At 47.3% G+C, this 21,373-nt stretch overlaps 5 protein-coding genes across 6 annotated transcripts; 2 read left to right on the forward strand and 3 right to left on the reverse strand.

The window, feature by feature from the left end:
* Positions 1-2,489: 2,489 nt before the first annotated feature.
* On the reverse strand, positions 2,490-5,816 carry gmnn (geminin DNA replication inhibitor). Its single transcript, XM_054764535.1, has 7 exons — positions 4,970-5,816; positions 4,623-4,708; positions 3,736-3,837; positions 3,514-3,664; positions 3,364-3,446; positions 3,166-3,276; positions 2,490-3,007 (listed from the first exon to the last, which is right to left on the reverse strand). Exons 2-7 carry the CDS (start codon positions 4,692-4,694, stop codon positions 2,861-2,863), a joined length of 666 nt encoding a protein of 221 aa, XP_054620510.1. The 5' UTR covers positions 4,695-4,708; positions 4,970-5,816; the 3' UTR covers positions 2,490-2,860.
* On the forward strand, positions 5,109-9,709 carry c20h6orf62 (chromosome 20 C6orf62 homolog). The gene is made up of 5 exons (XM_054764534.1): positions 5,109-6,522; positions 6,594-6,770; positions 6,853-6,978; positions 7,906-8,040; positions 8,370-9,709. Exons 1-5 carry the CDS (start codon positions 6,394-6,396, stop codon positions 8,493-8,495), a joined length of 693 nt encoding a protein of 230 aa, XP_054620509.1. The 5' UTR covers positions 5,109-6,393; the 3' UTR covers positions 8,496-9,709.
* Positions 8,724-10,686, reverse strand: acot13 (acyl-CoA thioesterase 13). The gene is made up of 3 exons (XM_054764536.1): positions 10,522-10,686; positions 10,215-10,399; positions 8,724-9,639 (listed from the first exon to the last, which is right to left on the reverse strand). The coding sequence occupies exons 1-3, from the start codon at positions 10,603-10,605 to the stop codon at positions 9,480-9,482; spliced, it is 429 nt and encodes a 142-aa protein (XP_054620511.1). The 5' UTR covers positions 10,606-10,686; the 3' UTR covers positions 8,724-9,479.
* Positions 10,687-10,854: 168 nt separating this feature from the next.
* On the forward strand, positions 10,855-12,948 carry tdp2b (tyrosyl-DNA phosphodiesterase 2b). The gene is made up of 7 exons (XM_054764057.1): positions 10,855-11,102; positions 11,348-11,472; positions 11,611-11,760; positions 11,983-12,074; positions 12,140-12,258; positions 12,332-12,502; positions 12,578-12,948. Exons 1-7 carry the CDS (start codon positions 10,971-10,973, stop codon positions 12,857-12,859), a joined length of 1,071 nt encoding a protein of 356 aa, XP_054620032.1. The 5' UTR covers positions 10,855-10,970; the 3' UTR covers positions 12,860-12,948.
* Positions 12,949-13,914: 966 nt separating this feature from the next.
* Positions 13,915-21,156, reverse strand: LOC129173314 (phosphatidylinositol 4-kinase beta-like). Of its 2 annotated transcripts, none has more exons than XM_054764107.1 (14): positions 20,755-21,156; positions 19,860-20,319; positions 19,375-19,796; positions 18,877-19,302; positions 18,198-18,425; positions 17,885-18,115; positions 17,708-17,808; positions 17,530-17,634; positions 17,340-17,463; positions 17,158-17,271; positions 16,930-17,081; positions 16,708-16,840; positions 16,508-16,628; positions 13,915-15,313 (listed from the first exon to the last, which is right to left on the reverse strand). In XM_054764107.1, the coding sequence occupies exons 2-14, from the start codon at positions 20,302-20,304 to the stop codon at positions 15,132-15,134; spliced, it is 2,784 nt and encodes a 927-aa protein (XP_054620082.1). In that variant the 5' UTR covers positions 20,305-20,319; positions 20,755-21,156; the 3' UTR covers positions 13,915-15,131. The 2 variants fall into 2 exon arrangements, with proteins under 2 accessions (XP_054620082.1, XP_054620083.1); XM_054764108.1 differs by having other exon boundaries at positions 17,708-17,802; positions 20,755-21,153.
* Positions 21,157-21,373: the final 217 nt, after the last annotated feature.

Below are 21,373 nucleotides of genomic sequence, written 5' to 3' on the forward strand. Positions count from 1 at the left end.
CTATGCCCGCTTTGACACCCAAACTTCTGATGAGCAGAGAGGGTGGCTGGACTTGGGGAGCACACAGGACTCACCTCTCATGGTGACATCAGCTGATGTGCGCAGGGTTCTAAACAAAACAAACCCACGAAAAGCAGCAGGCCCAGACAACATCCCAGGACGTGCACTTCGGGTTTGCTCATCAGAGCTAGCTGATGTGCTTGCTGACATATTTAACCTGTCGCTTGCACAAGCATCTGTACCGACCTGCTTTAAGTCCACCACCATAGTGCCCGTACCCAAGAAGAGCAACGTGACCTGCTTGAATGACTATCGCCCTATAGCACTCACTCCTATTGTTATGAAGTGCTTTGAAAGAATAGTCATGACCCACATCAAAAAGAGCATCCCGGCAACTGTGGACCCTCTACAGTTTGCATATCGCCAGAACCGGTCCACGGATGATGCAGTCAACACTGCCATCCACACAGCCCTTTCTCACCTACAGGGCCAGGACACATACGTCAGAATGCTATTTATAGACTATAGCTCTGCTTTTAATACAGTCAGCCCCCACAAACTCACAAGTAAGCTCCTCACACTTGGCCTGTCACCCTCCCTCTGTAACTGGGTGTTTAACTTTCTCACAGGCAGACCCCAGTCAGTCAGAGTCCACAATCGCACATCCAGCTCAAGAATTGTGAGCACTGGGACCCCACAGGGGTGTGTGCTGAGTCCACTCCTCTACACGCTCTTCACCTACGATTGCGTGGCCTCCCAGAACAACACCAGCATCATTAAATTTGCGGATGACACTACAGTCATCGGACTGATCACTGGTGGTGTTGAAACATCATACAGAAGAGAGGTGGCGGACCTCATAGCTTGGTGTCGTGATAACAATCTCCTTCTCAATACAGATAAGACTAAAGAGATGATCATCGACCCAAGAACAAGGGAAAAGGAGCCGCATAGACCCCTGTTTATTGATGAGACTGAGGTGGAGAGGGTGAAAACCTTCAAGTTCCTTGGCACACACATCAGCGAGGACCTCACCTGGTCTCACAACACCCAACAAATGATGAAGAAGTCCCAAAGGAGACTGTACTTCCTGAGAAGACTGAGGAAATTTGGCATGTCCACCACAATCCTGAGTTGCTTCTACAGATGCACTATGGAAAGTGTCCTTACCGCCTCCATCACTGTTTGGTACGGTAACTGTACAACACGTGATAGGAAGGCACTCCAGCGGGTGATCAAGACCTCACAGAACATTGTTGGGGCAGCCCTCCCCTCACTGCAAGACATTTATACATCTAGAGTCCTACGAAGAACACACAACCTCATCAAGGACAGCACACATCCACAACACTCATTATTCACACTCCTACCGTCAGGCAGACGCTACAGGAGTTTGAAGTCCAGGACCACAAGGCTGGCAAACAGCTTTTACCCACAGGCCATCAGGCTTCTCAACGAAGCACTCACACACGCCGCACGCAACACAAGCACACACTCATAGCACTTTATTTATTCATTTATTTATTTATTTATTTATTTATATCTGTATTAATGTCTCTTCTGTTGTTGTTGCTTAATTTATTGGTATTTATGTTTCTTATGTTCTTATTCTTTCTTGTGTTTTCTTTCTTTTCTTGGGAGAATGAACAGAATAAGAATTTCATTGCATAGCAGAACTACCCGTTTTACTATGCATATGACAATAAAACTCTCTTGAATCTTGAAATGGCAGCCAGCTATGTAGAGATGTTGCACATGGCAATATATTGAGGCTGGCAAAAATTTTATTTTCATTTATTGCACGAGTGATTAATTTATCGACCCAGGCCTAGTGCCCTCGAGACAATTTTTTCCTTAAGAGAAAAATCTTGTCATGCTTTAGTCTTGAGAGACTACTAATTGCATAATTCCTTTGCCCTCATTTTTTTTCTACTGCAATAAATGATAAATTACTGCAATTACTTTACCCTAGTACCTACTTTACCCTAGTACCTACGTTTAAAGAGTATTTTTTTTAAGAGACAGGGTGAGGAGCTCGGTTATCCGGGAGGAGCTCAGAGTAGAGCCGCTGCTCCTTCACATGGGGAGGAGCCAGCTAAGGTGGCTCGGGCATCTAGTCCGGATGCCTCCCGGACGCCTCCCTGGTGAGGTGTTTCGGGCATGCCCAGCCGGGAGAAGGCCCCGGGGAAGACCTAGGACACGCTGGAGGGATTGTGTCTCACAGCTGGCCTGGGAACACCTTGGTGTCCTCCCGATGGAGCTGGAGGAGGTGGTCGGGGACCGGGAAGTCTGGGCTTCCCTACTGAGACTGCTGCCCCCGCGACCTGGATAAGCAGAGGAAAATGGAATGGTATTTTTTTTTACCTTTAAATACATTTGGTGGGATTAGCATCTGCGGCTCCTGTAGCCTTGAACTTCTTAATGTGGCCTCATCAGCAATTTCAATTAAAACAGGAAACCTCCCAAAAAAGGCAAAGATTGTTGTAAAAGTGTTTATTTTAAAATTACAGTATGTACATCAGTGTCACGGTGAAGGGGGGTGGCTTTTGGTAAATGCCAGTATGGGGGGGGGGGAGCGTTTATATTTATATTAAAAAAATAAAATTAAAATGCTTGCTTTTGTTGCAACATGAAATAACCCAGGTGACGTTTAACAAGACAATTGAGTCATGAGCAAGACTCGCTGCTCGGCCGCCATTCCACTTTCATTATCCAGGTCAGACTTTGTGGCTCGTTTGGAGTCGGATTCAAATTGTGCAAAATAAGTGGTCCAAAGCACACCCTTACATTCACAGCTGAATGAATTTACTTGTCAACTTGTAGCAGCTTCCAAAGAGTCAAGTATCCTTTGTGATGTCCGTTAATCCTGATCTTGGTCTGAAGTTTGCTCCTCTTCCGCCTCACTGCAATCTGACTCTTCGTTCGCTCCATCCTCCGCTTTGTCCTCCTGATCAAGGGCGAGCCCCCTTATTTCCTCCAGGCTGTCTGGACTCTTCCCGGTCAGCCTCTGCGTGGAGAACAAGTCATCTAGTCACTTGTTTGCGCCACAACAGCACATTTGCATGAAAGCTACAGACAAAGAATGCTTTTAAATGGTCTAAATTCCAGCATGAATGCTAGATTTGGGACGACACTTCTAATGCGCTACTGTGGAACCTTTTGTACCTCAATCATGTCAGCCATGTACTGAACATGCTCGGCTAGCTCCTGCAGTTCGTCATTCTCATCCTTCAGCCGAGCTATCTGCTCATCTTTGGCCTCGATATGCTTGTGCAACTAGTGGACAAAAGAATAGTTGGGTCCTGATAGCGGCCAGGGACAAGGGCGCGGAAACAGCTCAAAGCCTCTCCGCAATCAACTCACCTTCTCGTTCTCCTGTAGAACATCGAACAAAGCCTTGCGACGCTCCTCCGCCACCTCTTTCCAGTAGGCGGGAGGTGGCGTTTCTGGAAAAAGTGCACTCGTCAAAAAGGTAATTTGGAGAAGGGGTCGTCGTCAGTCACGGCCGCTCACCTTTCACCATAAGCTCGTAGGCGTCGGAGGCACAGTCATTCAAAGTGGAAACTGCGTCGGTCTGTGTCGATTTCACTTCCACCTTCACCCTCTTCAGGCCTCGGCTTTGCTCCGCACTCCACTGTTTGCGTTTGGGGATGCTCTTTCCAGCCTTAAAAAAAAAAAAAAAAAAAAAAAAGAGAAAGACCTACAATACCGGAGCGATTTCCGGGTGCTACACACCTGACTTGTCTTTCCCACTTGTGTGTTGACGGCCACGGGTTGCAGGACCTGCAGCATCGGTCTGGATGAGCCCATCGCCTTTGGGGGTTGGGAGAAAAAGCTCTGGGGACAAAGTTAGAAGAGCTAAACGGTCACCATGATGATGTGTACAACAAGAATACTTGTAGACAAGCGTGGGAAAAATGAGGCGTCCAGCTCCCATCACTGTAAATGTTTAAGGCAACACTGACTGTGTTCATTTAACTCCTTCTGGAGCAAAAAAAAAAAAAAACACAAGTTTTTAGACGCAAACGTCAATAATTAAAAAGGGGACTGAAAGAACTGTATTTTATACTAGAATAGTACTACTAGAAGTGTCACGAGATGGTACACAAGGGCGAGACGAACATTACAATGAAAAACAATAAGCCAACATATTGCAACATACGACGGAGCATTGGGGCCACACTGAAAACAAATCTGAGATTTCGAGAGTAAAGTCATACATTTACGAGAGTTAAGTTGTAAGTTTACAAGAAAAATAAAGTTGTACCGGTAAGTCCCCTTTTCATAGCTGTCACAGGCAATGCCTGTTACGGAGTATTAAAATATTAGAGATTTCAGGAATAGAGTAAATTTGAGGGAAAAAAACTAATATTTCGAGAACAGTCATAAAATGTACGAGAAAAAACTAATTTAAATGAGCTGCTCTGCTTTGCGCTACGTCATAAATAAAAGCTTGCCTGAATCAAGAGGAAAGTTTATTTCCTTACTGAAGAGCTATGCTCCATTTTCCCTCTGGAAAAGTATAAATCTTGTCACGTTTTAATCTTAACTAAAACCACACTTTACATGTCCTAGCGCAAACCCACGAGGCAGGTTTGTTGAGTTTATAGCTTGTTGCTCACCTTTACGCTCACTTTAGCGTTTTCGTTGGACCTCGCTGGGCCGTGTTGTCTCACTTTGCCACTGAAACTCATTTCCTCCCACAAGCCTGGTGATTAAAAAGCACAATGCCCGTAAACCGCTTCGTCTAGCTTATTATTTTGTTTAAAATTAGGCGTAAACGGCACCGGAAGTGTAACTACCTACAAAGCTGATTCGTTGGCCTAGCAAAAGTTGTGTCGAGTTTAATTAACCAACAAAGGTTTCAAGAAGCCAATTTGTGCCAACAATAGTTATCTTATTAGTACGATCAAATTAGAAAACAGATAAACAATTTTAATGGCGTTATACTTCCTTTTAGTCGACTTACCGGTAATAAAAGCCAATAGACGACGCTGGCAGTTTAACGAGTCATTCACAACGGCTCCCGCCAGTCACTTTAAATACGCCCATTGTGGTCACGTGACTTGGTTTCCCCCGCCTCTCGTGGTCACCGGTCACACACGTCACGTTCCTCTTCCTCTTGGTCGGCCATTTTGGACAAGCGAGCTTGTTGTTTTGTGTGTGTGTGTGCTCGCCATTATTAGCTGCTCCTCACAAACAACAAAACGCACAGAACGCGAAGGGGGACAAAAAACGTTGGACGACAACGCCGTGAAGTGAATAATGGGCCCGCCGCCGGGAGACAGATCACGCCGCTCGTCGACTGAAAGAACGGGGGACTCCAGCTGGATTGTCGATTTATCTTGACATGGCATGCGACAGGGCGAGCTTGTGACGACGGAGGAAGAGATCACCGAAACTTCAAGCAGTTGAAAGAAAAGATAAAGGGGAATTGTTTATCGGGTTGGCTGTTGATAACCAGGCCGAAATTGTGCCCACCAAGTTGTCGACGACGAGCGAAGCTAGCTAAAATGTTGAGCTCAGGCGCTGCTAGTTAGCTTAGCTTATCATAGCCTGCGGGTGTTCGCGTCACACAAAAAAAGTCACGCTGGGCTTGGGCGAGGAGAATGTAAAAGGAAAATTAAAGAAATGTAAACGCCAGCGAGTCCTCACTCTCACACGGACGCCCCCGGTCGAGCCAACAACCTGGAAGATAAGATGTAGCTTTTTGTCGCTGACTACTGCCGGAAGTGGGAAAAGGTTAGCTTGCTAGCTCGGCCTAGCTAGTGTGCTAAAAATACGGCATGACCACCAGCAGCAGGCTGTGTGCCAAATGAGGGCCAGGGAAATGTCCAGTTGCTTTGGCACCAAGCCGCCTTCCATATTACCCAGTGCCAACATCTGGCAACCTGCTCATCTGTCTCTAACGGAGAAGTACACATTCAGCCATGGATGAGGGACTTTGAGACGACCCAAATATTAGCCTTGTAGTCCTCAATTTCTCTGGCCATGGGTCTGTGGTGGTAATTTCGGCCCTATCTTCCACAGGGAACTAGTCAAGCCACATTTTGAGTTGCTCGTTTACTTCCAAACCTGGTGATGGCAGGTTGATGTCAAGCTTATTTGGCTTTAAAAGCAACATGGATTCATGAACAACTAACCCAAGAAGATGTAGTCTTCATCTAAGTCCCCCGCCTTCCAACACTGCCCTTTGTTGCAAAAATGACTTAGTTCTGCGTTTGATGAGTTTTTCAGTTTGTAGTTAGTGGCTGTCTCACAGAGTTGTTGTGTTACTGCAGAGGCTAGCAAGCTCTCGGCCATCTAATTACACACACACACACACACAAAATAAAGTAGAGCGAGTGGTCAGACGTATTCTACACAAGGCACTGTTGCCATCACACTCCAACCATGGGGGATCCGACCTCGCGGAGAAACCAAACAAGAAATCGTCTGCGTGCTCAGCTGCGGAAGAAAAGGGAATCTTTGGCCGATCAGTTCGACTTCAAGATTTATATAGCCTTTGTTTTTAAGGAAAAGGTTTGTCTCCGCTAAAGTCTCACTCACTTCCAGTCCCCAGTATAAATAATCACTTGTCGTCGTTTTGACAGAAAAAGAAGTCGGCGCTCTTTGAGGTCACTGAAGTGGTGCCGGTGATGACCAACAACTACGAGGAGAACATCCTACGAGGTGTGCGGGATTCCAGCTACTCCCTGGAGAGTTCCATAGAGCTCCTGCACAAGGATGTGGTGCAACTCCACGCCCCCCGATACCAGTCCATGCGAAGGGTAGGCAGCAGGTCGTGAAGTGCCAGGAGAATCCTTTATGGTGGCAATGGTGTGATGCACCGCTGTGTTCTCACACCCGCAGGATGTGATAGGCTGCACGCAGGAGATGGACTTCATCCTTTGGCCACGCAACGACATCGAGAAGATTGTCTGTCTGCTCTTCTCCAGATGGAAGGGCGCTGATGATGAACCCTTCAGGCCTGTTCAGGTAGATGTTACATTCATGGCAGACACAACATTAGGTACACTTGCACAATCTGGGGACAGCCTGTCAGCTTTAGGCTCTGCAAGAATATAGTCAGATTTTTACATAGTAAGAGAAAGTTTTTTGTTTGTTTTTTTTGCAAGAAAGTAAAAAGTCAGAAAACAACTGTCATTTTACAAAAAGCTTAAAAAAAAATTAAAATCACAATGTAACCTGAAAATGAAACACAATTTTAGGAATGTATAGCCAGGAATGAGAAAAAAGTATATAATTTTAAAAAGAAAAAGCCTTAATTTTACTGGAATAATTGTAATAAGAAATAAGGGGAAAGGAATAAGGGAAAATATTTCATAGGAATACAAATGTAATTTTTTACAAAAAATAAAACCATATTTTTGTCTGATAATCTGTTATGAGATTTTTTTAATGATAGAAGTTTCTTAAAATATTAATTTCTTGTGTATTTTTTTAATCATAAAATCATTTTCTAGAATGGATATGTCGTAATTTTACTGGAATAGTTGTAACATTACAGGAAAAATAGGTAGATTGATTGTTTGTTTTTTAAATAAGTGTACCGGTACTTCAAATATTAGTTTGTCATGTAACTTATTTTAAAATAAAATCATGTTCACAGAAATGAAGCTATTTTCCAGAATGTGTATTGTGTGTAGAAATTATTTTTTTAAAACAAGAGGTTATAATTTTATTGCCGTATTTGTAATATTACAGGAAAGTTGTATTTCTTTCTAGAAAATGATTTAATTAAAAATAAAAGGACAATATTTAAATAAAGTAGGGCTATTCAGTCTGTAATTTTTTTCCCAAGAAGGGCTTTTTTCCATACTTGGTGTACCTAAAGTGGTGTAAAGTGGTGTTCTCGTGTATGACAGTATGACAGCATCTAATGCTATCATTTTACGCCTGCAGGCCAAGTTTGAATTTCACCACGGAGACTACGAGAAGCAGTGCTTGCATGCTCTGGCTCGTAAAGACAAGGCTGGAATGGTCATGAACAACCCCACCCAGTCTGTGTTCCTCTTCATGGATCGACACCACCTACAGGTGAGGATGAAAAACCTGCCAGGTGTAGTGTCCTGGGGGTGTAACGGTACCATGAACACAGTTTGGTTCGAAATGCAAAACATGCTTCGGTTTTGTGTAAACAGCAAAACAGGAGACTTGAATGATGGAAGTGAGTTTTCAAGCTCTGGCTTCTCTTGACACCATTGCTAGCCTTAACTACTAACGTGTACCATATGGGGTACTGGTACGCCTCTGTATCCTACCGAAAAATCAGATTTATGAATACATGTACCGTTAGACCCCTATAATGTACGGGTGGTTATGGCCACCCACCCTCCCAAAGCACCAATCTCGTTGATTGTCCGCAGACTCCTAAAACCAAGGCCACAGTGTTCAAGTTGTGCAGCCTGTGCCTGTACCTGCCCCAGGACCAGCTCACATGCTGGGGTGTGGGAGACATCGAGGATCACCTCCGACCTTACATGCCTGACTAAAGCCTCCCATGTGGCGAGGGGGAGTGGCCGAGCCCTTGGCACCCTCCCTCACTCTCTTCCTGCCTTCAGAAGCACTCTTCCTCACCTGTTAAAAGATTGAACTTGTGCTTGGATCTTTTCATTTTGGTTACATTCTCCTCATTTTCCCCTCCCTTGTCATTCCTCCTCCTTCTTTGCCATGTTTGGATTGCCCTCTCCCTCCCCTTTTACTGTCCAGTTTGACCCCTCCCTTCATCCCCCTTCAACATCCATTTGTTATTTTCCGTGAACCTGCACGAACATTGATTTTGAAGTGGTTCTTCTCAGCAGCAGCAGGTGTTGTCGTCCATGGCAGGAACTCTTTATGTTGCATCCAAACAGGAAACACGACGGTGGACGTCTTCTTTATCCTTGTTGTCATAAGAGAAGAGTGTGGAAGTGTTGTTTTTGTTAGTTGTGCAGACTAGATCGGGGGAGGGCTGTTACTGGAACAACTTTGCACAATCTTTGACCAAGGAAGGCGTGGAAGCAGCCATGAACAATATTATCACGTCATAGCGTAGTTCTTGCTTCTCTAGTTCTTTGCTGGACACCAAACTTTAACCAGAATCACTGAAGCTACTGATGTTTTGATTATTTTTGGAGATGAGGGCTGCTGGTAAAAGTCAAATCACTTGCTTACTAATAATAATAATGTACCTAACATTTCACTGATAATTTGATCAAACTGGGGCTCGCTTGTCAAAGACTATGAAATAATGCTTTTGTTTTTTGTTCACTTAAGTGTGTCCAGTTGAGAAGGTTTGAAGCAAATAACTTGTTTTTTCTGTTCTGATCAATACTGCTGAGCATATACCAATACAGTGCAAAATCTGAAAGCAACACTCTTGTCCACGTCTTTTTTTTTTTAATGTTACTGCATGCGTGTGAATGGTTCACTTTCTTAGAATGCTGTGTCAATATTTACAAGGTTAATGTGTGTTCACGCAATGTGACGGAGTGTGCTCAGCTGCTGCCGAGGTGTTTGGTGTGTCTTCCTTGTGCGATAAGCTTCCCTGTGGCCTTGTTGGTTAAATCCACAGTGGCAAAGGCCAGCGTGCGCCCTTGCTTTAGAACCTGAGCGGTAATAAGAACATCTTCCCCAACCTTGGCTGCGTTCATGTATCTGTGGGGGAAACAAAAACGTATATACTAGGGGTGTAACAAGATCTCGCAAGATTGAAACATGATGAACCAATCTCGTGTGTCCACGCCCAATATACAGTATACTGTATTCTACACTGCTCAAAAAAATAAAGGGAACACAAAAATAACACATCCTAGATCTGAATTAATGAAATGTTCTTATTAAATAATTTTGTTTTTACATAGTTGAATGTGCTGGGAACAAAATCACACAAAAATGATCAAAGGAAATCAAATGTATTAACCCATGGAGGTCTGGGTTTGGAGTCACGCTCAAAATTGAAGTGGAAAAACACACCACCTGTTGTCTGTTCCATTTGCTCAACAGATTGTGAAAATGATTGTCAATCTGTGTTGCTTCCTAAGTGGACACTCTGAATAATGGCGCAGCACTTTTGACAAAGTGTGAATTGAGTGTTCCCCTTTTTTTTTTAGCAGTGTATATTGGCTCTCACAGCAACACTTGTCAAAGATCCTGTATATGAGAGGAGTGCTCGTGCTGCTTTTTTAAGGACTGCACTACAACTACTACATTCATAACGTGCACAAACTCACGTAATGTTCATGTCGACGCTGACCCCCGGGGCTCCCCTCTCACTGTGCATGATGGCCAGGGTGGAGATGATGTCCACCAGGGTGGCCGTCAGTCCGCCGTGCATCGTCCCTAACCGGTTGGTGTGCTCCTCTTCCACCCGCATCTCACACACCACTTTGCCCGGCGAGGCAGCAAGGAGGTCCACCTGGGAAGTGACGAGCAAACCATGGCAGCCATAGTAGTGAGCAACAGCTGGTTAGCGCCGCATCACTTCTTGTCCGCAAAACTCTCCCGGGAAAGGTATAAATTAGCGTTATGCATACCCACCTTATTCATTACTCTGTCGAAGCCTGAACACTCTGCCATGGTTCGCATTATTTGCTTTATCGTGTTTAAAGACAATGACGCCATGATAAACTCCCAAAGCTCGCAATGTCAAAATTGTACACCGAAAGTTCTTCCGTTAGGCTAAGACGTCCGGGTCGAAACCGAAATATACACTGACATCCCATTACAATATTTGCGACCGACAAACTGTAAATATAATCGCAGTTATATTCCAAATTAACATTACAGTTATAGTTAGACAATGGTGTATAATTAGAGTTTTACTATAAAGTAATATAGCTAAGTTGTGAGGCAGTATCCCGGAGCAAGGAACCCACCCGGAAGCATTTCGCTGGCGCACACTGGCGAACATAAACAGCGCGGCAACAATGCTAGCGTCGGGACGTTTTATCTTTTAAACATGATACACGTTTTGTTTATTTGAAAGCATGGCTACAACGTCCGACGCGGGGGATTTGGAAGAAAGCCGCGCCCGGCTCTGCGAAGAGTTTGCCGGCATAGCGGGGACCGATAGCGGCGTGGCTCAGTGCTACTTGGCCGACAATGACTGGAATATGGAGGTACGCGAAAAAGACAGGATTTTTACTCTAGATCATTCTTGTTGAAACATTAAGACTGGTTGCGGTTAGTTTATTTTTCAAACATGCTCAACCAGGAAGATTACATGTTTACACCCTACCCCTTCTCCGTGTCTCCGAAATGACTGACATCACTGGCAGCCTTATGTATTATTCCACCTGTTCTTTTTTTGTCACACGCGTGAACATTAGCGCGTATGTTTAAATGTCTGTGCCATCATCTATAGAAAGCTTTAAACGCATTCTTTGAGGCTGACCTGGAGAAAGTGTTTGAGGCCGAGTGGTCTTCAGATAAGGAGTCTGAGCCTGCAACCAAGAGACAGAAAGTTGAGGAAAAAACCCCAACAGAGAGGTAAAGACTGCAATTACAGTGAAACATTGTATCATAGCTAGTTAGTATATCCAAGGTCATTCAGCATGTGCTACTGTGTTAGCGCGAGCATTTTACTGTCATCTGTGCACCTTGTGCCATCATCTTGTAACCCCGCAGCATAGACTTAACAGCAGACTGTCCCGGCTCGTCATGCAAGCCCCCCGATGCCGACGACGCTGGGCTGTCGCTCCTCTCCTGGAATGTGGACGGACTGGACACGGAGAACCTGGCAGAGCGCGCCAGAGGCTTGTGCTCCTATTTAGCCCTGTAAGACGTGTTGGTGTCATTGTTTGGATTTTCTATGCAGTGTTTCCCATACATTATTTCGTGGTGGCCCCCCACAAAAACACCCATAAACCTATTATAATGGGACTGTCTGTGTATGTAGCTTGTAACACATAGTAACACAGTGTATGTACACACTGATATGTAAGCCAATCTCTCTCTCTCTCTCTCTCTGTCCCCCCCCCCCCCCCCCCCCCCCCCCAGCTACACACCTGACGTGGTGTTCCTGCAGGAGCTCATCCCGCCATATGTGCAGTATTTGAAGAAACGGGCCGTCAGCTACCTTATTCTGGAAGGTAGACCTTGGAGGATTCTGAAGCTTTTGAAGGTGTCTTCTTAAGAGTGTCTCCTCCCGCACCAGGCAATGAAGATGGCTACTTCACTGGCATGATGCTAAAGAAGGCGCGGGTCAAACTGCTGGAGAGTGAGATCGTGGCCTACCCCACCACTCGGATGATGAGGAACCTTCTGGTGGCTCAGGTGCACTCACACAGAACAAATGCTCAAGTCTGTTTTGTTGTCGCCACGGTAACAACTCCTGCTTGTCCGCCAGGTGAGCTTCAAAGGCAGCAAGCTGTGCCTGATGACGTCACACCTGGAGAGCTGCAAGGGCCAAGGGGGCGAGCGAATGAAACAACTTGGCGAGGTGATGCGGAGGATGAGGGAGGTGCCCGACGACATCACAGTCCTCTTTGGCGGAGACACAAATCTCAGAGACAAGGAGGTTTGTCTTGTCCGCTGTGCAGTGTGGTTCACTTGGATTCAAAATGACCAACTGTCCCTCGCACCGCCCGCCCAGGTGGCCAAGGTGGGCCTGCCCGCCGGCGTGTGTGACGTGTGGGAGCGCCTGGGCAAGCAGGAGCACTGCCGCTACACGTGGGACACCACTGCCAACAGCAACAAGAGCGTCCCGTACGTCAGCCGCTGCCGCTTTGACCGCGTTTACCTGCGCCCGGCCGCCCGTGACGGGGTGTCCACCTTGGCCCCCGACCACATGGCCCTGGTGGGCATGGAGAAGCTGGACTGTGGCCGCTTCACCAGCGACCACTGGGGGGTCTACTGTAGCTTTACTACTAGCTAATCAAGACCTCCAATATGATCATCGCCATTTTTTACTTAATTCCTTTGCTTTTCTTTTATGTACAAGTCTTAAATCGTTCTAAATAAATACATTCCTAAATATTAAACATTTGCAGTGTGCCTTTCTACATACACACTAGTTATTGGTCGTTTTGTTAGTGCAGATATAGAGTATGACCACCAGGGGGCGATATTGTGGTGCATTCAATTGTTGGCACTGACACGCCTACTGGACATACAAAGCTAAGCAGGCTCAAGATGGTGACTGGAGTGAAGGGTGTCCACGTTCCTGACTCATAAGATGTCCTATACATCTTTGTGCTTGATTTGTACTCATTAAGTCCCTCAGTGACGTATAGGACACATTTTGGAGTGGTTGTCGCGTGAGAGTCATGTGACTATCTCACGCTATGGCTTCCATAGAGATTTATAGACGCCGCATCGAGCGCTGAGCCGTACGTCAACGTCGCCGCCATATTGGATTGGTCAAGGCTGCGCTGTAACTGAATACAAGTTAATGTACTTAATGCGACCTTTCTACAAAGAAATGTAAGTTAATTCCTCTACTTTATACATCAACACATGCACTAATATTCTTGGGAAACTGTTAGGCACCAAAACAATGTATTCAATCTTGTCAAAGATTTTTGGTGCGGCGACGTTGACGTACCGTCTGTGATGGCTTCCCCAAAATGGCGGCGTGTCAGTTGAGGTAGCTGAATTTTCGCCACTACAGAGCATTTAACAATTCGAATGCTTTAAAAGGGTGTCAAATATTTACTATAACTATAATTACTACTATATTTCTTGAATTAATATAAAACAATGTAGGAAAATATAACTTGTGGGTTTTTATGCTTAAAATTGATCACAATAGCAAAAAGGCTAATAAGCTGCTGAAATGTCACAGTTTCAAGTATTTTAAATGAATATACTGTTTGTTATTTGCTTCAATTCAAAATACATTTGTGGTACAAAGCACAAAAAAAGTGTAAAATTCCAAATAAGGAATACATTTACCATGAACAATGTAACATTTATGTAACATGACACATCTTTTGACATGAATTAGTATTTATTTTTATTCCACTTGCTCTGTGGTATATGCTTCATCATTTTACTTTAAAAAGCGTCAACCGTTATTTCAGTTTAAAGGTGTGTGTACTTAAAAAAACAAAAAAACAAAAAAACAAGTTAGCTCCTTAGTACATACAATCTGAATGCATTGCTTGCAGTAAATATAAATATAGACTGTACATTATTTATAACATCTTAAAGGCCGCTCTGATGCGAGGCTAGCTACTCTGTCGTGAAAGCTAACCACTTTGTTGCCATTCAGAGTTGACGTACACAAAAGCACAAACCTCCTCGTTGGCTGCAGCCAATCACTGCAAGTACGACTAAGGGCACCTGACCTAGTACACCAATTGTTGCGTACTACATTGCGCATATGACTGAGATTACACTCCGCAGGATGCAGTTATTTGAAAGTATTCACGCACTACTAAACTACTACCATGTAGTAGTACTATGTTCTTAGTAGAACTTAGTAGTACTTAGTAGTACACACACTACTGAGTAAGCAAGTTAGGAAGTGCATACTACTCAGTGTGCACTTTACTACTGCTGTGTAGTACTATGTCCTTCTTAGTATTATTTACTAAACTACAGTAGTTACTTGGTAATATGCACGCACATGTGTAGTAGTGTGTATACACTAAGATACTATTGTGTAGTAGTACTATGTAATTACTGAGGTAATAAACCACCACTGTGTGGTAGTACCATGCAGTTGCTTAGTAGTACGTACTTTGTTCTTTAGAAGGTAAGTGTGTAAGTAGTATTACGTAACTACGTGCGTACTACTAAGTACCTGCTTAAAGGCTGGTTTGATGCTGGGCTCCTGGAAGTTACTTTGTTGCCATACAAAGTTCACGTACACAATCAAAAACGTCCTGATTGGCTGCAGCGTGTACGTGTCGACCAATCACAGCGTGCCAACGTCAGGGAATCCAACAACGCTCCATGAGCTGGAATGTTCCGTCCTGCCTCGCCAGCAAAACCTTCTACATTTAAACAAACGCAAACTGTTGCGACTTGTAGCACAGATCAGTCACATTTGCAACACGTCTGTCGTCTTTCTCACGCCATGAACACGCATGTTAGCGTTCATCCCGCGTCAAGAGAAAACATTCAGCGTTCGTGGCCTGTTTGTGTGCTTGATTCAGAATGAGCTTAAAGAGCTGAGAGAAGCCTGTCAACTCAGCGTCGGGTCACATGATGCCGTTGGTGACATATTGGAAGGAGTCGTAGAGTTTGGTGGTGATGGAGCGCATGGAGCCGTCCACCAGTTGCTCCACCAGAACCTGCAGCTGCTCCTCAGTCAGGCTCATGTGGAAACGCTCCTTCAGACTGCGGATGGTTCCGGAACCGTGAAAGCAGGCCAGCTGGGAACCTGCAAGCCACGCCCACAGACAACCTCATCAAGGTGTGCACAATTATTAGACAGCTTCTTCTTACTCACGCTCAACGCAACCAAAAAGACGTACTACTACTACTACTACTAAGTACAATACTAACACAAAGTGTGTATTATGAAGAGCATACAGTTCATACTATTAGTGCATACGATGTAGTATGTACTACAAGTTTGTAGTGCACACTATAAAGTGCTCAATACCAAGTACGTGCTATTATGTGCACACTATGTAGTGTGTCTATACTGTGTAGTGCACACTACGTACTACCAAGTGTACAATATGAAGTGTGTACTACAAAGTGCATACTGGTAAGTGTATAGTATGCAGTGTGTACTATGTAGTGCACACTACAAAGTGCTTAATATACCAAGTGCATACTATGACGTGCACGCTATGTACGTACTATCAAGTGGGCACTATGAAGCACAAACTAATAAGTGTATACCATGTAGTGTGTACTATGTCGTGCAGTGCTTACTACCAAGTGCGTATTATGAGGTGCGCACTACATAGTATCTACTACAAAGTGCATACCATAAAGTGTACAGTATGACGTGCATGTAGTGTGTACTATGTAGTTGAAGTGGACACTACATAGTCCCACCTACAAAAGTGTACTCTATGTAGTGTAATGTAGTGGACACTATGTACATACCGCCAATTGTGTACTACAAAGTGCATACTATTTATATTATTAAGTGTACACTCTGAAGTGCTTACTGCTGAGTATGTACTATTAAGTGTACACTAGGTAGTGCGCACTACATACAGAGTACTATAAAGTTTACACAATGTAGTGTGTACAGTATTAAGTGCATACTACATATGTACTACCTAGTGTACACTATGGAGTGTGTACTACAAAGTGCATATTATTAAGTGCACACTATATAGTGTACTACCAAGTATATGCACTCTTTACTACTTAGTAGTACACATGTACAACTAAGCTACTCCTGTGTACTACACAACAGTACTATACTAATATGTTACTATTGTGTAGTAGCACTACATAATTACTGAGCAGTACATGTGCATTACTAAACTACGGTTGCTTGGTAGGTAAGGTCTACTATGTAAGGAGGTGTGCGCTACGTACATAGAGAATGAGTAGTGTACTTGTGTGTGTGTGTACTTGTGTGTGTGCGCGTGCGTGCGTGCGTGTGTACCTTGCTGCATGATCTCCACGATGTGCAGCACCTTGTCCATGTGCTTCCTGGCAGCGATGAGTCCTTGGAGCATCAGCATCTTGTAGTAGAGGAACATGTCTCCATCAAGGCCGCCCATCACCTGCACACACGCCTCACCTTTTAGAACCCGCCCCCACCACGGCGCCCCACGTCCCAAAGCAAAACAGAAGCGGACTCACGTCAACAAACTCAGAGGTGAGCTTGAAGGCAGACGTCTCGAAGCCGAGATTACGAGGAGAACTGGATAAGATAAAGCCGAAGTCGATGTGGATGATGTGACCTTCCGAGTCCAGCAGGATGTTACCGTTGTGTCTGAGAGAGTGGACCAGTTAACCAGCCAGCTAGTGTGTTTAGATCTGTCGTCTTGGAAACAACCTGTTTGAAGAGACACAGCAGCTTACCTGTCTTTGACCTGCAGCAGGTAGCAGATGAGGCTGTATCCCGCGCAGCTCTGGACAAAATTCCTCTGAGCGGTGAGGAACTCTTCCGTGGTGTGGCTGCCATGTTCCTGCAGGAAGTAGTCGAGCAGCGATAGCTGACTCTGCTTACGAACCTGAGACGGGAAACAAGAGTCATCTTTTTTGTCGTCGTCGGCCAATCACGTGATCACGCCGTGCACGCCAGTGTACCTGATGGAGGGACACGGCGTTGAGGACGGGCTCGATCATGCCGCTGTCCGACGACATCACCAGGATCTTGTAAGGCTTGATCCACAGAGGGATTCTCTCCTGCTGCCAGATGTACTGAAAACATGCGAGGCTAAATGCTAACGGGCTAACAGCTACATGAACAACACGAAGGCGGAATGTACCTGCAGCTGTGTCAGCACCTGATAGGCCAGCAGCTCCTGTCTCAGGTCGTCACCACACTTGACGATGACGGACAGAAGATGCCAGCTCGGCAGGTGACCATACGGAGACGCCTCCCGGATACGCCTACACGTAAACACACACACCCCGTGTGTACTCAAGACGACATGGCGTCAGTGAGGCACGGCCTACCTGACTTTTTCCTCCCAGGGTTCTTTGAGGGCCACAGCTGAGGGGTCCTCAGGGTCCCTCTTGAACGTGGTGGGCGTGTGTGCCAAGTTCTCCGACAGGCGGCGTCTGAGGCGGAGGAGGGACAGGAAGTTGGTGATTGTCAAATATAAAGGGGCGGCAGCGGTGAGGTTCAACAAACCTGATGTCTCCGGCTGCGATGAAGACCACCTCCCTGCTCTCCAGACTGGTGATGCTGTCCACAGAGAACTGGCTGATGTTGTCACTGCTGCCGGTCTGAACCTCGGCCACAGGAAGCAAACGTTAGAACCGTTGTCAGCAGTCAGCGATCGGCCGCAATGCCGCTGCCGCCACTCACCTCCACCTGCAGCTGCCCGATGTCATCTGTGGCCCAGGCCTCGTCGTCGTTGTCGTAGTTGGGGACGGTGGAGAAACTTGCCGTGCGCTGCTCTGATGTCACAGTGGCTCCGCAGTCCAGGTTGTCTGCGGAGCGGGCCGAGCGGATCCGCGCCTCAGGGATGCGAATGGGAACGGCGGAGGTCTCGAAGTTCTCGCACTGCAGAACCTCCACGTAGATGATGTAGGGCGCCTGTGCCGATGTGCGCGTATGGAATGTTGACAGGGAACATGCCGCACACAATATAGAGTAAGCTAACAGGCGGTGTGCTCACCTTGTCTTTGGAGTTGAGCACCACGGCCTGCGTGTGCGGGATGCGGACCACGTGGTGCTGGAAGTCGGCGGTGGGCAGCCACACTCGGGCGGGCAGCTTATGGTTGAGGAGCGACAGCTCTGAGATCAGTCGCTGCGTCTTCAGCTCTTTGGTGGGCAGCGTGGCCAGACGCTTCCCGATGGCCAGCAGCGACTTGACCAAGTCGCGCTGCGGACGCAGACGCTCCGGCTGAGGACCACAAGCATCACAGCGTATGATAGCAATACCGCGCAATCATTCAGCACGGCCCCCCAGTCGTGCGCTCTGTAAGCACTCCGATCGTCATCATTTCTCAGCTGCATGTCACATGACTGTAAAAACAACATGGCTGTGAACAGATGAAGCTGCAGTGAACTCTTCGGCCACCAGAGGGCTACACGCTGCTGCCTGTCACATGAGCGAGCAGTCGGAATGTGAGGCCTCACACGGACACATGGAATCACTTTGGAGGAGGAAATCAAAGACAGGAGAGAAGATGTTTACGTGACCTACATTCAACATTGCCTGGACCAGTGAACTCTGACCTGGCCAGCATTGTGACGTGTCAGACATTCCCACTTTAAGACATTAACATTTCTGTTATTTAAACAACTAAGTGACAGGAAGTGCCAACAACAACAACAAAGACGCCAGCACTCACCTCCTCGTGGACGGCCTCCACTTTGGGGTTACTTCCTGTCCTGCGGAGGCCGCAGCTGGGCCCACCGGTCCCTGTGGTGGCGTCTGATTTGGACCTCTGGTGTGTCCTCCTAGAGGGGGACAGAAACACCTCATTCCCTCCTGGGACACAAGAGCCGTCTTGCGAGCGTTCAGAGGCGCCTGCGTCAGCGCTGTGACGACTCCGGTGAGTGCGGCGGTGGGGCGGTGAGGTCGCCGGGCAGTCAGAGGCTGAAAGCGTCCGTGGGGGGCCTGCGCCGGGCGGCCTGAGCTCGTCAGACAAGATGAGCTTTCTGAGTTTGGCGCCTCGGGAGTGTCGCTGCGTGGAGATGTGCATGTCAGACGAGTAGGCGCCGAGCAACCAGGCGCACAGCAGCGAGAAGACGATGCTGCCCCTGCAGCGATGCACCTGGCGGCGCAAAGTCACACGTCACAACAGGGCGACACACGTCGGCCCAGCGTGAGGCAGCCGCACACTCACCAGGTAAGGTCTGATGGCATCGCCCACCTCGGCGTCCATGTGCACGTACATGTTGAGCAGCTGCGGCAGGTAAAAGTCCACCTCGCTGTCGGCGAAGCTGAAGAGGCGGTTCCCGATGTACGCCTGCACACCGGGCTCCTTGGACTTGTACAGGTACGCCATCGCCATGGACACGTCGAAGAGCTTGGACTCGAACAAGCGTAGCAGCCACGACTGTTTGGACGATGACGGAGGCGGCTCCCGCCGGCAAAGGCCACGCCCATTCGCCTCTTCATCTTCGTCTTCCTCTTTGATGGAGTCGGCGTCGGCACCAGTGTGTCGCCGCTCGTCGAGACCAAGGTTTTCTGCACCCTCCCTGCTCTGCAGTTTGATCTTGAGAAGAACTTCCTGACACGCCTTCAGCGCCACTTCCGGGTCGATGACTGCAGGAGCAAAAGAGTGTCAGTCAAGATGGCTGCCGGCTCCTCTCTGTGTGCAGACCTTACCTTGGTCCACTTCCATGGCGCTCTCTGAAATTACATCGAGGGGGGGGCCGGGCCCACAGGCTTCGGCGCCGTCACTGGCCACAACGCCGCCGCTAGCCACGCCCTCGCTGGCACTGCTGAGGCTGCCGGTGCTCCCGATGCTCCCGCTGGGGCTGGAGCTGCGGGGGCTGGCGCTGGGCGAGGATGGCCGCTCGTCCTGAGGGGGCGGAGGCAGAGGCAGCTGGGGGCGGGGCTGATTATGGCGGTGGCGATGGCGGCGGCCCGGCCGGTCGGAGGAGCTGTCGGAAGAACACGAGGACGACGAGGAGGCGCTGGAAGGGGAGGAGGGGCATGAGAAGGTGGTGGGGGAGGAGGAGGAGGCAGAAGGAGGGGCCTCAGCTGCGTGGGAGGGGCTTAAGTGCAGCAGCCGCAGGGCCGGGGAGAAAGAAACTTCCGTGTCGGCCATTGTGGAAGTGAACGCCTGTAGAGAGGGACAAGACAACACAAGTCACATGACTTTGTAATGACGTCATTCTGGCAAATATGAGCGGCGTGAGGTCGTCACGGGCAGGGAGGCTGGATCACCCCTCATCGCACACACAGACATCAGCGTATGACGTCACTACAACGTAACGTGTCACAGCTGCTCCTGAACGCAGCATCGACACTCACACTTGAGGTCAAAGTGTGAGAGACACGCACAAAAATGTGGACACGTGACTTCCCGATACGTCACAGCCGATGTTGGACTTTGCCGTTTACGTCACTATCATGTTGGCATTCGTTTTCTTGTGACGTCATGGACAAACAACTCTGTGGACGAGTGACGCGTGTTGACGAATGCGCTGCAGTGATGAAGATGAAGATGATGAGGGAGGCTAGCACGCAGAATAACGACAACAAACGGGGGGCTTACCGGGTGCCAGTGCTGAAGACGCTGTCAGAGGCGCATGCACGTCTGCCTCCAGCCTGCTTCTGGGGTCCACCTTCAAGTCCAGCTTGTAGTCCACCTTCCAGCTGGGCTTTCAGAGCACGTCTGGTTCTGCTCTGTGGCCTGGATGCCCAGCTTTAAGGCAGCACTGACGCAAGATCAAGTCCGCTCCAACCAAGCAAAAAAGGACACTTCCGGTTTTGGTTTACATAACAAAAGCAGACACGATTGGCTAATTTAATATTTGCATCCGAGTCGACCAGTCTTCATAGCTTTTCGTGTTTGCAACCTTTCAAACATGAACTAATGTCACATTGGTCACGTGTTCCTCAGTTATGCTAGCATTTGAGCTACGCTGGCGCCCAGGTGCTTTACTCTGAAAATACAGTTGTATAAGTTCCGATGGTAAATCGTGTGTGTGTGTGTGTGTGTGTAGGGGGCTGGGGGGGGAGTTGTTGATGCTGCGGATTTTTTTTGTCAGGCTTCCGTTCGGACCAAAACACAAAAAATGGACACGCCCACTGACTTCACCAATTTTTCTCCTCCAGCCAGTGAAAGTTAAAGTGAGATCGCCTAGAAAGAAGAACAGCTGCTTGAAACGTTT

This window comes from Dunckerocampus dactyliophorus, chromosome 20, assembly GCF_027744805.1.
Source record: "Dunckerocampus dactyliophorus isolate RoL2022-P2 chromosome 20, RoL_Ddac_1.1, whole genome shotgun sequence".
Lineage (NCBI taxonomy): Eukaryota > Metazoa > Chordata > Actinopteri > Syngnathiformes > Syngnathidae > Dunckerocampus > Dunckerocampus dactyliophorus.